Source organism: Ambystoma mexicanum, chromosome 7p (assembly GCF_040938575.1).
Source record: "Ambystoma mexicanum isolate Mex_15411 chromosome 7p, UKY_AmexF1_1, whole genome shotgun sequence".
Taxonomy (NCBI): domain Eukaryota; kingdom Metazoa; phylum Chordata; class Amphibia; order Caudata; family Ambystomatidae; genus Ambystoma; species Ambystoma mexicanum.
This window is the reverse complement of record NC_090939.1, coordinates 525478885-525495071: the sequence shown is the minus strand read 5'-3', so window position 1 is coordinate 525495071 and position 16187 is coordinate 525478885. Positions and strand designations below refer to the sequence as shown.

General features: G+C 43.5%; 1 protein-coding gene across 1 annotated transcript in view; it reads left to right on the top strand.

The window, feature by feature from the left end:
* The window catches only part of CYBB (cytochrome b-245 beta chain), a 370087-nt gene that overhangs the window by 204155 nt on the left and 149745 nt on the right, over positions 1-16187 (top strand). The window contains exon 6 of the mRNA XM_069636562.1: positions 11789-11979. Within this exon, the coding sequence (XP_069492663.1) occupies positions 11789-11979 (191 nt within the window). The remainder of the gene's footprint in view (positions 1-11788; positions 11980-16187) is intronic.

Sequence of the window (16187 nt, the reverse complement as noted above, 5' to 3'; positions counted from 1 at the left end):
TATATCACAATCGCTTGATATAATTTTCCACTTCCTATCACATCGGGGTGGAACCCCTCTGCGACGCTATCACTGAGTCACCCTCCAAAACCTTAGATTTACAGTCCCCATCTCACTTCGCCCTCAACCCTTGTCCAAACAACACTACCGCCAGATGCTTTCAGCTTTACAGCATTTTGATATAAAATGAATATTCACTTATATCAAATGATATAAAATGTTTACCAAATGTATATAAAATATAGATTTTATATCCATTGATATAAAATTATACCCACTTTCTGTAAAAATATACATTTGATATAAAATTGATTATTACATTTTTATTAAGTATGTATCAAAACATATCAAAAAGGGGGCAAGACTAAGACTGGAAACAGGGGGCTTGTCCACTTGTTCAAATTTGTATGCAGACAAAAGAGGAGTCTTCTACTCCTGGGTCTTCATTTCTGCCACTTGTAATTCATTTACCTCCACCTGAAGGCTGGGTCTAATTGTGCCGTGTTTTCAGTAGTATTAGCGCTGTATTTTGGCATTAATACTGCCATGCAGGAGCTTGTGATGCAGCAGTGATTGCGCTTTGTGGTATCAGCACTGATTCCACCGGCTGTAATAGCTCCGGGTGTGATTGCACCGGCTGTAATAGCGCCCGCACATGGTCCGGCGGAGTGGTATTGGCAGTGCTGATTCTGTTAAAGCCATTTTTAAGGCTTTATAATACCTTCTTAGTTATAAAATAAAACACACCCTCCCCAAGATATCTGTTTTTCCAACTCTTGATGCACAGCTGTCACCAATGACTGGTTCTCAAAAACTCATGCCTGACAATGTGATTCCACCCACATGGGAGACACAGAGACAAAGAGTAATACAGAGGGCAAAAGACAGCAGAGTTAGAGAGGGTGCAATAGAATGTTAGCATAATTAAATAATTTCCTTTATAATAGCTGCTTTTGAAAAAAAACAGTGTCTGCAGTTGTTTTTTTTTTAATCTCTGGTCAAGCAGCTGCCAGTAGCGTCTTAACTAGACCTATGTAATGCACACCTTTCTATGCTACTCTCACATTCATAGATGTGACATAGAGTGAGATAGACAGAGATAGATCGTGTGAGAGAGAGAAAGAGAGAGAGATAGAGAGAGGCAAAGAGTGAAAGAGAGCACTAAGAGGTAGAGGGCAAAAGAGAAATTTAGAACAATAGGATTTCCGATATAGATTTCCAGAACTAATCTATGATTTACCATATAGTACTATTTACCTTTTTAAAATGATTATACCTTTAGGTTCGGATTGTTTTATTAACTAGTTTTTTAAATCGGTTATCAATGACTCTCTTTTAACATAATTCATTTTAAGCTTTTACTAAAGATTTGTTGAAAAATGTGCCTTATTCTTTATATTGGGTAAAACGTAATTTCACTTCCTGTTGCATTATTGAGGGAATACAAAGCGTGTGATGTCATTGTTAATGCACCTGAGATGTTGATTATGGGACATCACAAGCCAGTACTTGTTTTTTAAGTTGGACAATTGTTAGGTATCCTATGAGGGTCTCTAAAAACAGCTTCTGGACCTTTAAAACATGGTGGCTTCATTTTTTCATGGAGACTAATAAGAAGCAACTCACTGTAAAGCATGTGGCTAGTGCCTAAGAAGCTGAATATCTTGCACTTAAGGTGCAATGTTGGAAATATCAAGGACAGCTTACAAGTCTCTTTCTTATTAAGTGCTCAGTTTCCTACAGGAACGTTAACATGTCGCAATAGAGTAGAGATGCTTCGATTGTACAATTTTAAGTTTCTAATTATACCAGTCCTTGTTATAATTTAGACAGATTATGGGTTGAAAACACAGCATGCAGTAACAACGGTTATCGCATGCTTAGTTTTGCGTAAACAACCAGGTACCATAGCCAAGGAGCACCCACTCATGCAGCTCCCTGCGGCAAGAAGCATGCGATGCCATCCACCATTGAAGAGCAATCCTGTGCATTCCTATATTTGTTTTGTTGTCAGCATCCCACATTTGCAGGGCCGGCCTTTCCTCTCTCCCCTTGTTGGCCTGATCTCCAGACCCCTCATGTCTGCCACTGCTCTGGTGGTCGAAGTGGGAGGGAGTGGTTGGGAGCAGTGCTCCTCTACTTTTTCTAATATGATGTTTTACCATTGCTGTACTTTTATTTTAAAAAGAAACCGTTCCGGAATGGCTTAGTTTTAAAATAAAAGTGTCGGAAGAAGTTGAAACTTGCACTTCAGTGCACTTCACTGAACGTTCCCTGAAACAGCAGGCGCATTTGTTTGGTGGTTTGGATTGCGCGTGGGAGGTGGCGTGGCAATGAGGTTTGTGGGGAGCGGGAAAAAGTCAACAGGAACACAGTTACACTACTTCCTCTTGTACACTCCCTTTTGCCTGATTCCTAGGTCACATGACCCGGAAGCCTGGATATACCTATACCTCCTAGGGATAGCCTTACCCAGTCTGACAGTGAATGGCAGGGTGCTTCTCGTTTATTTGTTCCCCTGGTGCCATATCCCTATCGCTGCTGCACCCCTGCCATAAAATACAATGATCAACATCCAGATAAAGTGAATCTATGCTTTGTCTCCCTTCCGTCTGTAAATGACACAGTGAGACTAACACTTTTGATACACAGCTTTACTGTGTGTGTTCAACATGTTTAGGCCTAATGCACATCTAGACATGTTTGCATTAATTTCACACCAGTAGAATAGCCACATTACCTCAGTGTATTCATCTGCATATTTGTCTGGCTCACTGGTTTTACCTGCATTGCCTTACATCTGCAAAGCTAGCTTATCTCACCGTTCCCTTACACAGGGAGATTGATTCAATGCGTTCACTTGCATTACCATATTGACTATGTGTTCTTCCTCACAGATAGATTGATTCACTGTGTTTGCCTGTTGTATAAACAGATTGAGTCTAGGTGCTGATCTGCATAGTTATATTGACCCGCTGTGTTCATCTTCATAGATGGACTGACTCGGTTCTTCACCTTGCCTCTCTGTGCATATCTTCAAGGCTAGCTTGCCTCCTTCTGTTAATTTGCATAGAGAGATTGAGGCCCTGTGCTCTCCAGCATTAACAAATTGACTGTGTTCCTCCACACCATAGCCTTGTTTGTGTCCCTCCCTGCAGGGTCCTTTTGTTGATTTTCATGTTGATTCAATAACCATCCTCATTTGTTTTTACTTGGCTTCCATGATCATGTTTGGTTATTCCCTCCTATCTTTATGTCTTCCCAGGGTTTCCCTGGCTTCTACTGATACTCCAAATCTGTTACTTAAGCAATATGTCTCGAGCGGCGGGGGCCTTATTGACTCAGGTAATGCCCCGGGGCCCATAGTTATAGGCCCCCGAGCAATGCGAGGGCCTTAACGAAGACCCCAGGGCATTACCTGAGTCGGTAACGCCCCCGCCGCGAGGGACATATAGCTATTAGTACCCCAGCCCGCAAAAACTGTGTGACCGAGGCACTAAAAGCTTTATTTTTTCCCGAAACACTGCATCGTTTCGGGAAAAAAAAATAAGTCAAAGAAAATGGCCGCCATGGAAAGCCATCGGGAGCAGATGCGCTGGAAACAGAAGCGTTTCCAGCGCGTCCGCTCCCGAAAAAAAAGAAGGTAAGTGGGGTTGGCAGGGCGGAAGGGAGGGGAAAGGAAAAAAAAAGAAAAAAACATAACGTACATGGGTCCCCGGCGGGGGACGGTGGAAGTCTCCAGCCGTGTGGAGGCTCAGAGCCGGGATGGCCCTGCTCCGAGTCTTCACACGGCTGTAGGCTTTCATCGTCACCCACCGGGGACCAAGGCATAGAAGGTAAGTGGATTGAGGAAGGCAGGGAGGTGGGAGGAGGGAGGCAAGAAAAAAAAAAAATCCTTACCACTGTCCCCGGTGGGGGGCGAAGGTAGCCTCTCAGCCTTGGGGAGGCTCGGAGCGGGATGTCCCTGCTTCGAGCCTCCTTATTGGCTGGGACAAAGGCCGTGGAATCCCGACGGAGGGATGCCCGGCCTGGTAATGACTCAGCAAGGGCCAATCAGAATGGCTCTTTCATTCTGATTGCGCCCTCGCCGGGTACTAATTATCATTATTTCCCAGTTTGTAATTAGCCCCAATTAACATTGTTAGTGTGATGACTGAGAGCTCCCAAAGCCAAGGTTTTAATGTGTAAAAACCTCACGGCCAAGGTCTTTTCTTCTCATTGATCATTCTTTGCCACATCACGGAGGCATGTTCTTCAGTGGGTTTGCACCCCAGGTTTGATAAGCTTCATTGACACAATCGAATGAAACATTGTTTTGAAATTTAAGGAGTGCCCGACTCACCAGCATCCACTGCTCACAAAGCCAAGGTGCCATTTTGAAATCAGGCAGAAGTAGTGCATGCACCACACAGTTGTCCTTTTCCAAGCAATGGCATCCTGATGCATCCCTGGTGATTTCCCACCACATGGTTGTAGAGGAAGTAGTGCAATCTGCGACCAAAAGCATGATCGCAGAATGTTCTTTTGGTAAAGTCACTTGGAATTGACCTGTAGGTTCCCTTTATCTGACACACTCCCTAATACATGAGAACATGTGTATATTATTCCTTTCTGATGACCCTAAGGCGTGGGAATTCAGCTCTGATTCATTCCATTCGGAGGACAGGTGCAAAGGTTTATAGGTGTAATGATAGCTCTAGTGCAGCCTCACCCAATATGCTATGCTATACGTGTTGGGGGTATGATATCCTTACCAACGATGTTTGTGTTTTGGGGGAACCTATGAGCATTTATCTCTAAAAATGGATACTAAATGATGGGGATGCTTGGGATTTTGGTGATGGAAAAAATTGGGAATACAGTGAGAGGCCATAGACATATTATCACAGTACCTGTACAGGGCTCTGTTGCTCTCTATCTAGGTTCACACTTCACAAATCCCATACATACAAGTGCTGTGAGAACCGGGGCACAATTTGATGGTAACACCTTTTATCTGATAACAGTAACTGTCATATGATTTGAGTGCCAGACACATGAGATCACACTGAAAATAATGGTAGTTCCTGGGCATATAATGACAAAATCAGGCATATTTTGGTAATCTCTGAAAAAATGCCATGAGTTACTAGGCAAGTACATGTAAAATCTGGCAGTGGTGACAATATGTGGGCATATAACAGCAATACATGTTACATGAGCGCTAGGCATGCAAGATGATGTGAATACCAGAGTCTAGCATGGCGATACCTGGCAAATTAAGGTAGTACCTCGAAATTATAGCAACCATGGCTTTTGTTTGTAATATCTGGAATGGGGTGAGTACCTGGCAATACCTGCCTGAGCTATGAGTTTCCAGGTGTGCAGTAGGGACCCCAGCCGGCCAATGGGAACGGGGGTTTCCCAACAGCACTTTAGGATGAGTAGCATCACCCTTGGGATGGATGGGGATGCAGATTAATAAACTTGCATCAAATCAATAATGACAACTCAATAGTTTGGCAAAGGGAGTCTGTTTAATAACAAGCACAAAAAATGGGGAGTTCATGAATATCAGCAATCGCTCGATCTTCCTTCTCGCTTCAACTCCAATTAATTTCAGAAGAAACATAGTATTTATACCAAAAACTCATCACTACTGATGTGTAACTCTTAGAACTTTAGCATGCAACTCTAATGGTACTAGGAAGGTAACTTTAATATAGGGACTATATCTGTATATGGTAACGGGGAGAGGGGATTGGATAAACAATTTCAGGTGGGGCAACTAAGCCCTTCCTTCAAAATGGCTACTGTAAACATCAATAAAAGCACAACGTCTCATTGGTTCTACTAACTACTTTTCCACTTGCTTAACAGCGTGCAGAAAAGCTGGTCAGGTGCAGGGAGTTTGTCTGCACCGCCAGCTTCCCTCCAATTATTGCTACAATCAATCATCACTTCAGTGGTCATGTGTCAATTATTTCTTTGTTTTTGGCATCAAGTCTACTTCTTGGTCTGGGAAAGTTAAGGTGTCCGTGCATGGCCAAGGTCCATGCGTAGGTGTGAAAGTTTCATTCCTTCTTACTGGTCTGGTCAAGTGATTCTGACACCGTGAAATTGTGTTATTCTTCATCCAGTTTTGTGTATTTGATTTAATACTGCCAGTCAACTGTCATCTGTGGCTTATCTTGACCTTTCTGAACAGGATACTCTGTTCTTCTTCTCATTAATTGTATCCATTGTTGGGCTATTTCAGCCGATACGACCTTGGCTTCTTGGCATGGTTACCCTTGTCTTAGTTTCTCTCCATCCTTAATTCTTGATTTGTTTGTTGAAAACTCTCCTCTTGAGACCTTTAGTAACCTTTGGATGATTCTGCTCTTGTGCGCAGTGGAAGTATACTTATAGAAAGTGCTCCTTGAGTTAGATATATGTATAGGTGGCGCTTGCCGCAATCTATCTTACTACTAAGCATAAGCAAGCCTCACGATTTCTGTGCTTCTTGCAGTTACTTTGCATATGTACACGTTTAAACTAACTGAATATCTTCATCGTGCATGTGGCATAATTTCTGACATCTTGACATCACTATTTCACTTTAGGCTCAGGATGTCACTTATCCCTGGTATTTCGTCTCTTTTCATCATTCATAGGTCATCATATCTTCTATATGTGAGTCTGTCCGGGCTTTTATGATGTCATCATTCTTCTTCCTTCAGCATCTTTTTAGCTTCTTCAGGTATTACATTCTGACAATCTTCATTCTGTCTCATTTGTCGATATGGTTTTCTCAATTGGTACCTTACTGTCCAGGTTTTTCTTAGGTGTCAGTACTTCAACAGGTGCTGTTCTTCTGATAGGTACTGGACAGAGCCCCACTGCGGCTCTCTTCTGGTTTATTTGTTCATCATACGTCACATATTTCGGCGTGAATGTTCCTGGTACTTCAAAATGGGTGGATGGAGTGTGAATCGTGCTTGGTACCTCCTCTACAAGGGAAAAGTATATTGATTCCTGATAATAAGGTGAATGCTGGTCATATAATGGTAATACTCATTATATAAATGCTATGCATGCCATTTAGAGGTAACTGCTATAATATATAATGGAAATATCTGGTAAATTATGGTAGTACTATGGTACATGTCAATCACAGGCAAATGGTTATGTCCCTGCAAATATTACACCAATTCCTAGCAAACTGTCCGAGCACCTGATCATATGGAGCAAATACAAGTCAGCACTGAAAATATATTCACTAGTAGTACCCAGCGAGGGTCAATCAGAATGTAAAAAACATTCTGATTGGCCCTCGCCAGGGCTTTATCCGACCAGGTATCCCTCGGCTGGGATTCTTTCCTTTGTTCCCGGCAGGGGGCATGGTAGCCCCGCAGCCAATGAGGAGGCTCAAAGGTGGAAATTCCTGCTCCAAGCCTCCACATGGCTCGGGGCTGCCATCCTCCCCCACCGGGGATTCAGGTAAGTATTTTCTTTCTTCCTCCCCTTCCCCTGCAAACAATCCCCTCCCGCCCTCCCAACCCCACTTGCGTTTTGTTTTCTCCTTTTTCGAGAGCAAACGCGCAGGAAACGCTTCTGTCCCCAGCACGTCCGTTCCCGAAAGCTGCCATGGAAAGAGAAAACAGACTCCGTTTTCCCTTCCCTGGCTGCCATTTTTGTGATTTTTTTTTTTAATGTTCCCGAAATGCTACAGCGTTTCAGAACAGAAACAATGCTATTAGTACCCCGGTTTTGCGGGCCAGGGTACTGATAGCAATAAGCCCCTAACTGCAGGGGATTAACCAGGTAACTATGGGACCCCGGTCATTAACTGACTCGGTAATGCCCCCGCGGCTCGGGGCTTATTGCTTAATTCAAAAACCAAAACTTTTCTATTCACCAATGCTTGGTTTGACAAGTGCATGAACCAGCTGCAAGGAAGACAACCTTGTGGTGTAAATTTCTGGAAGAGTGGGCCTAAAGCAGTGTAACAGATCCTGACGGTACTACTGTATAGTGCTTGAAATAATTCTTGGTCGATGCTGACATAATATATAGTTGTCCCTCGGTACTGGGTCACTGTAGCATGAATAAATATGTTAATGTGGCATCATATTGCCAACACATAAAACGGCATTTAACATGTGTGTTTGTAAATGGGAGAAACCTCCCTGCGCAATGATGCAATTTTTTCCTATTTAGTTAGCCAGGCAGATGAGCCCTGTCCCCCTGTTTGTGGACACCAGTCTCTACAGCTTAAATTAGCATTCGTGATGGGCCAGTGGTTGCTGCTGCCATAAGTACATAGATGACGTGTGGTACTCTTTGTTAGGTACGCCCTAGTCGCTCCCCCTCGATCATGAAAAGCATCTAAAACATTCTGGATGGCTTCATGATCTCTGCCCTCTCATATGCTCACTGCCTGGGCTCAAAGACTAATCGCATGTTTGCTCAAAATGTGCATGTATGTCTTTTTGGTTCAGAGGTGCATGAGCGTATGGCACCCATCCTAAGTACAAACCACTTAGAGGGTGTAGTGGCGAATTTCAATACAATCTCATTGCATGTGTCAGTTACAGACAGTTACACACACAGCATTCATCTGGGTGCCTTCTTCATGTGTGGCTATTGCCGGGGAGCAGGGGGTCGGTTCCCAGTTAACACTTCTCCAATCTGCATCAGACTCAGAACGTCAGCATGTGATGTAGGGGCAATGTGTGGTGATGGTGATCACTGCTAAGCTGCCGGGGCACACAACTGTGTGTGTTTGTGCATGAGGAAGCGAGGGGAGCAGTAAGGGTTCAGTACCTGGTGGTCATGCCCAGTTGGTGGCAAGACAAGACCTGATAGTGCTTGCGGCATCGCCGAGGGAATTTTCACTAGCAGCCTCGACGTCAAGTCCTTGGCTTCGTCCATCAGCACTTTAGGAGGCCAATTGACTAGCTGGATTGGGTGTGTATGCTTCTATGCACAGCGTTACAATGGATGTGGTACCGATTAGATGAAGTGTACCGGAATTAGGCGGTTAAACAATACAATGGCGGGGACTTTTTTTCCCTAAAGCAATTTGTAAGTACAAACGTTTCGAAATCACCCACGATTCTGAAAATGGAAGTTGAATATCCTAAAATGTGTTAAGTGGCATAGAGTTCATAATGGCGATGGCTTCCTTTTTCATAAAAATCTGCCATGCAATATCAAGATTATTCTATAAGACGCGTGATCATGTTTCATAATGTTCAGAGTCATTCAAATTTCCTATTACACTCCAGCTTTTTTCACAGCTAGGCATTCCGAGCACTAGTGTCATTTGTTTTGCTCTACTATTCTACAAGACAACTAGGCCTCGTTATGAATTTGGAGGTAATTCTGTTGGAAAAACGTGCTTAGGGTTGCCGCCATTAGGTCCTGTGGATTTTCCATGGGATTGTGAGTGTGATAACGACAGAGTAGGTCTCAATTTTTGGAGTCCATAGGACCCCATGGAAATGTCGATGGATTTCATCACAAATTATTGCATATTTCTAAAGTGCCGTCCTAGTTCGGGAGCAACAGAACACTGTACATACAGGTCATAGAGCAAAACATTGGTAGCGAGAATTTAACAAGTCATCATGCAAACATAAGTAACAATTATCACAGTGAAAATCATGGATAGGTGTGTGAACAAGATAACCAGATTCTAGATTATACCCAGTTGTTGTGGGTAGAGCCAGCTCTTCAGTTCTTTCCTACCACGAGCGGCGAGTGCACCACAATAAATATGCAGATTTTTGAAGGTGAAGCAGAGAGTTAACAACAAGCTTTATCTTGGAGGTAAACACTCCACTTCACCTCCATACTCATAGCTCAGCGGTAGTAATGCAAGTATTGCCTCTTTACCGCCATTGTTATCTACACTGCTGAACTCATAGTTTAGTTTAGTTTATTCATTTGTATTGCGCACCAGACCCGAGGGTATGAGGGCGCATGAGCAGCAAGGTGATTCAAAGCTTGGTTACAGGTTGCTTATACTTTACATTACATAATTGTACTTTACATTACATAATTACAGTGTGACGATGAAGGAACATGTGTACAGTTTGGCAGGAGAGAATGCAGTAAATGTATTTAAAGAATTACAAATATATACAAGTTTAGTATTACAAATTTACAGATTCACTTAAAGCATGCAGCGCGGAGAGCAGCCGTGTGGTGTTAGAGGTGTTAGTGGTTCGTGTTCTTTAACCAATGGATGTAGTTGCGTCTAAAAAGTGAGTAAGGTTGGGGAGTTCTGAGCGATGGTGGTAGGGAGTTCCAGTGTTGAGGTGCTTTCACCTGGAAGCTGTTGCCACCCATTTTGGTGCGTTTAAACCTGGGGACGGTGAGCAGATTAGCATTGGAGGTTCTGGTGGGTCTGATGGGGGTGTGTTTGCATATTCTGTCTGCCAGATAGCGTGGGTGAGCGATGCTACTTTAAGCAAGATTTTGTCTGTTGTGCTGAGCCAGTTATGGGATTTCCTGATATTGGAAATGTGTTCCCTCCTGGGAATATTGAGTGCTGCCCTAAGGGCGTTGTTTTGAAGTGTCTGAATTTTGTTGGTGATTTGCTTGGTGGCTCCTATGTAGAGGGCGTTACAATAGTCCAGTTTGGATAATACCAATGCTCTGGCTAGTGAAGTGCAGCTGTGAGTGGAGAGGAAGGGTTTGGCTGCTCTTATGAGCTTACATGTGTAGGCCGTAGAGGATGCCATCGAGCTAACCTGTTTGTGGAAGGTTAGGGAGGAGTCAAGGTATATTCCTAGGGTTTTTACTTCTTTCGAAACCTTGATTAGGTTCCCATCTATGATGAAGTTGGCATAATTGTGGTCGAGTTTGGTTAGGTTGGACGTGGAACCAAGGATGATGAGTTCAGTTTTGTCATCATTCAGGCATAGACTGTGCGAAGCCATCCATGCCTGGATGATGAGATACACCCTGTTCACCAAGGCCAAATCTTGGTTGTAATCTCCCGTCAACGGGATGAGGATTTGTGTATCATCGGCGTAGTTAGTGTAGGTGATACCCAGGCCATCTAGATCATCAAACAGGGGCTTCGTGAACACGTTGTACAGAGTGGGGGAGACGCACGAGCCCTGTGGGACTCCACATGTAATGGGGATGGGTTCGGCGGCGGCAGAGGAGGAGAAGACTCGCATGGATCTGTTGTTGAGGAATGACTCAATCCAACTGATGGCTTCTTGTGAGAAGTGGGCAGCTGAGTCTAAATGATTACATAGGATTTTATGGTCAACTAGGTCAAACGCCGCAGAGAGGTCTAGCAGGAGTAGTAATGCAGTTTTCCCGTTATCTCTAAGGACGTCTATTTGGGCTTTCAGATCTATCAGGGCTGTTTCAGTTCCATGTTGGGGTCTGAAGCCGGATTGTCTTATTCCTAGAAGGTGGTTTGTTTCAAGATACTTTTGGATTTGTTGGTATGCTGTCTTGTCTAGTATCTTGAGCAGGAATGGGACGGTGGTAATCGGTCTGTAGTTGGTTGGGATGGACGGGTCAAGGGAGGGTTTTTTGAGGAGAGGGAGGACCCAGGTCTCTTTAAGGTTACTGGGGACTGTTCCTGAGGAAAAAGAGGCATTGATGAGTCTGGTGATGAATGGCGAGAGGTCTCGTGCCGCGTCTTTAATGATTTGTGGGGGGCAGAGGTCACCTTTGCAGTTGGAGGGTTTAAGGCCAAGAATTATTTTTTCTACTTCGAGCAGGCACAACATCACTTGAACATTTATTGTGTTAGTAAAAAACTCCTAACCTGTGTATTATGTCTTCTATTAAACAGAATCCAATTGGAGGCCTAAATGTGGCTTTCACCTTCTTGGCTGGGCTTTCTGGAGTAGTCATCACGCTGGCACTGATATTAATAATCACATCATCAACTAAGACCATCCGCAGGTCCTACTTTGAAGTCTTCTGGTACACCCATCACCTCTTTGTCATCTTCTTCATTGGACTAGTCATACATGGATTTGGGTATGTATCTTGCTGTATAGAGTACCATTTGTATATGAGTAGTGTTTTCTTCAAGCAGTTTTTATGTTAAAATGCATTTCACTTACTTGAACTATATTCATCATGAGCATACAGATATTGCCCTAGTTTTAGCCAAAACACAGCCAGACCACTATTTGACACAATTACTTCTGAAATGAAGTCACACCTGTATCTGATTTTGTCGGTAGATGTGCAGCATTAGTGCTGCCAGCCAGAATACATGCAGGGGCAACAGTTGAAAAACAAGAAAGCGGACAAAACTTGTTTAGACTGTCGCACATTGGCACGGCTCTGCAGAACCGACACTCTCATTCAAACAAGCTAACATTGTGATTGCAGTCCACCAATCACAGAAAGAGATCTATTATGAGTTAGTTGCATTCACTTGTGAAAAGCCCGGCCAAGGGGACCTATATATAGCACAGAGGCCAAGGACGCAGTGAGGGTGTTTGGAAAAAGCCGGTGTTCGGATGCGGTTGGAGACAAGATACTGGAGGGGCTGAAAGAAAGAAGAAGGATGGAGTTTGGAGAGAAGTCAAAAGGGGTTGGTGAGAGGAATTAAGGAGGAGGTAGTGAGAGGAAGTATGGAGTGGGAATGATGTACTGAAGAGGAGGGTGAGGAAATAGTGGGAGATGTGCAGAGGAGTGCAAAGAAGTCTGAGAGAAGGACTCAGGAGGAGCCAACGAGAGAAGATATGGAAGTGAGAAAGAGACAAACACAACTTAAGTCTATGGGTATGTGAGTTGGAGGAAAAGAGGAACGAGTATATGGAAAAGCATCAAGGAGGCTCAGCAGGAGTTTAGGGATACTAAGGTGAACAGGGAACAACTAAATAAAGATCCATTAGGAAGAAGCACATGATATGCCAACAAGGAGAAAAGACATATTGGTTTGGTGCGTGACAAGACCATGTTCCTGGATCCGAAAAGTGGTCAGGTGTTGAGAGAATGGCCTGTAAGGCCTAATTGGTGGTCAACTATCTGGCAGAAGCATTGGGATTTATTGAGACACCAGGTCAGAGCCACCTACAGTACTGAGTCCAGCTACACCAGTCTCAAATCTGTCAACGCTGAGAAAGAGGGCCTTCCCACCAAGCACAAGAGAACGTGAGCTAGAAACATTGTGAATGACAGGCAGAGAACCGCAAGCTGGACAGAATGTGAATGATGAACGGGAGAGAACCGCAAGCTGGAAAAACTGTGAATGATGACAGGCAGAGAACCGCAAGCTGGACAGAATGTGAATGATGAACGGGAGAGAACTGCAAGCTGGAAAGACTGTGAATGATGACAAGGAGAGAATCGGAGAGCCTGCAAACCTTTCCCTTGAGAGAAATGTATCGAACCCAAGCAAGGATTGTAAATGTGAATATTGTTGTAGTTTTTTTATTTGCCCAGAAAGGAGGAGGAGACAAGTGTAGAAGGGGATAGAGCCCCAAAAACTCTGTGAGAACATCTTTCCCTGGAGACTTGTTGAATGGCTTGGCTGTCAAACCTATATATTCTGATCACCATTGGGAGGGAGCAAACCTGAACTTAGAAACGAGATGAAAAGACCCACCTTTTGTTTTGACCCTCTTTTTGTTATTAATCAGTAGAACTTATCATGCCACTCTGAAGCCATTGTCTAGGAAAATAAAAGAAAGAGATTAAAGGGAATCTCATCCCTCTCACAACTTCACATCCACAAAAGCTGTCTCTTCACCAGCACCACCTGGATGGCACCCGCCTTGTGAAGCTCAACCCTTCAAAATTGAATACCTCCTCATCTGCTTCCAGACATAAACCCATAATCATGTCTTGGCTCAAATAACTCACCGGAGACATCCCATGCCCAGACATATCTCTCTCCACATCTGTCAAATCCTTTCCTTCACACAGCACACAGCTGTCATCACCAAAACCTCCTACGAAAGATCAGACACATCTTTTATTCAGAGGACTTCCGCACTGCAGTCCTAGCATTGGTTCTTTCCAAGCTAGACAATGGCAATGCTCTTCTCACTGGACCCCCCCAGCAGCACCCTTGCCCCCCTTTAAGCCATATAATACACAGCAGCCGAAATGATCCTCCACCTGCCAAAACATGCATCACCCCAGTTCGAGCCCAGCTCCACCGAATTTCCTTCAAAGTACTGTGCATTGTTTTCAAAGCCATCCAACACAAACCCCATTTTAGCATCGTGAAAAAAATCCTCACTCACACAAACACCTGACAAGCAAGCCAGCATTTCCTACACATTCCACTCTGCAAACTGGCATGCACACATCATCAAGCATTTGCCCACTGGGCCCCCAGGGCATAGAACACCCTTTACTTTCACAGCCACACTGCACCCTCCATCACCAATTTCAGAAAGAGCCTACAAAAATACATTTTTCCCCACACATAACCCATCCCTCCACCTCACCTGTTAGCACTTGTCTATCATAAATTTTCTATTTTATTCTGAAAACATTTTGTAACTTCTATTTCACCTCCCAACTTTTCAACCTTTGAATCTTGTAAGGTGCTCCAAGACCCTGTGGGTAGGGGCAGAGCTGAACACAAATTCAATTCCACTGCAAATAGGGATTCTGCATTTACCCCAACATTATGAGGAGCAAGAAATGGTGATTCCAAAAGTACTGGTAGCACACGTAATCTTGTCTCTCTTCACGTGGGTACAGGAATCTAATATGAATATGCAGAGGAAAACGGATCTGGGTTGTTTGACCGTGGCAGAATTGTTTGCAGCGGAATTGACCATAGTCAATTCTGCCGCAAATAATATTTTACAGCGACCAAACTCACCAAATCTATGTCCCTCCAACACCCAACACATCCCCCCATCTTCCACACTTACCTTTTCGCCGTCCGCTGCCTCTACTGACCCTGTGGTTTAGTTGAATCTAAGGATTCAACTAAAAAAAACGTATTTTTTTCATCTAGATGAGAATTAAGGCTGACTTTGGAATGAAGGACACAGCGCCTAGAGGTCTGTATTTAAGCCCTCCCTGCAATTCAATGGCTACAGTCAGGAAATTATGACCCTATTGCAACATTTTTTTACCCACCAGTATTCCAAAAATCTGTATTAAGATAATGTTTTATGTAAGCCAAGTCGAACTATCAAGTAGTCATATCTATAAGAATGGATTAAATTCCAGTTTGAAAGCTTCAAACCATTTCAACCTTCAAACCAAATGCTTTGAATAGTTCGAGCCAATTTGAACCCCTAATTTTTGATATGTTAGACTCTGATTTAAGCCAGTTTGCCCATCCTCAGTCCCCATATTCAATTTAGGAGACTTGCTGAATGGTGAAATGAAGTGTGATTTTTTTAGAAAGCAATCTATTTTGGATTAGCAGTCAATGTCTTATTTCCCTTTGGAGGAGTTTTTCTGCATGTTTCTTGGGTTTTTAAACGCCAAGTGTAAAAGAGTATCTGAACACTCTACTGGTTCAACTCCACCTCCTCACCACCCTCTGCTTTCCCGTTGCTTGCAGCATTTGTTGGTGATGAATATCTGCAAACAGAAGAGCAATGAGTTGCATAGCTTGGTAGAGATAAACCCTTGCTGAGGCTTTTGCATTGTAATGAAGTTGGGGTATCTGTATCTTTTTGCCTATAAGTGAAATTCGGTTTAAATGTACACTTTTTCTAACTAGTGCATATGCGAATGGTTTGTTCTTGTATTTGTGGCAAGTCACATTTTGTTGTTGTATATTGAGCCTGTTCAGTGCTTTTCCAATTGATCTACTCTTTAGAAAATGAGGAGTCTATATACAAAAGTGCGGATATATAATCTGCACTTTTTTGCATTTATGTCATGTTCAACCTGGTCAGGTCTCTTTCTATCTGTTTATGTTTTTCTAACATTGATCATCTTAGTCTTTCAGCATATGCATTTCTATCTTTATTTATTGAACATTTGTTAGGCGCCTATAAAACCAATGGTGTTTCCAGGCACCACAAGGCAAAGTGGGGAGGGAACAAGGGGAGTAAATAACAATGAGAACAGTAAATATGATCTTTCTAGGTCTTGTGACATTCGGATGTGAAAGTGCAGTGGAGAGACGTGCAGGAGATAGGGTGGGGGAGAAGTAGATGGTAGGGTAAGTCCCCATGAGACCTCAGGAGGAAAGTGCCAAGGGAGGAGGCCACTGGCTACGTACTAGGGCAACGGCATCCCAAAGGTGCCCA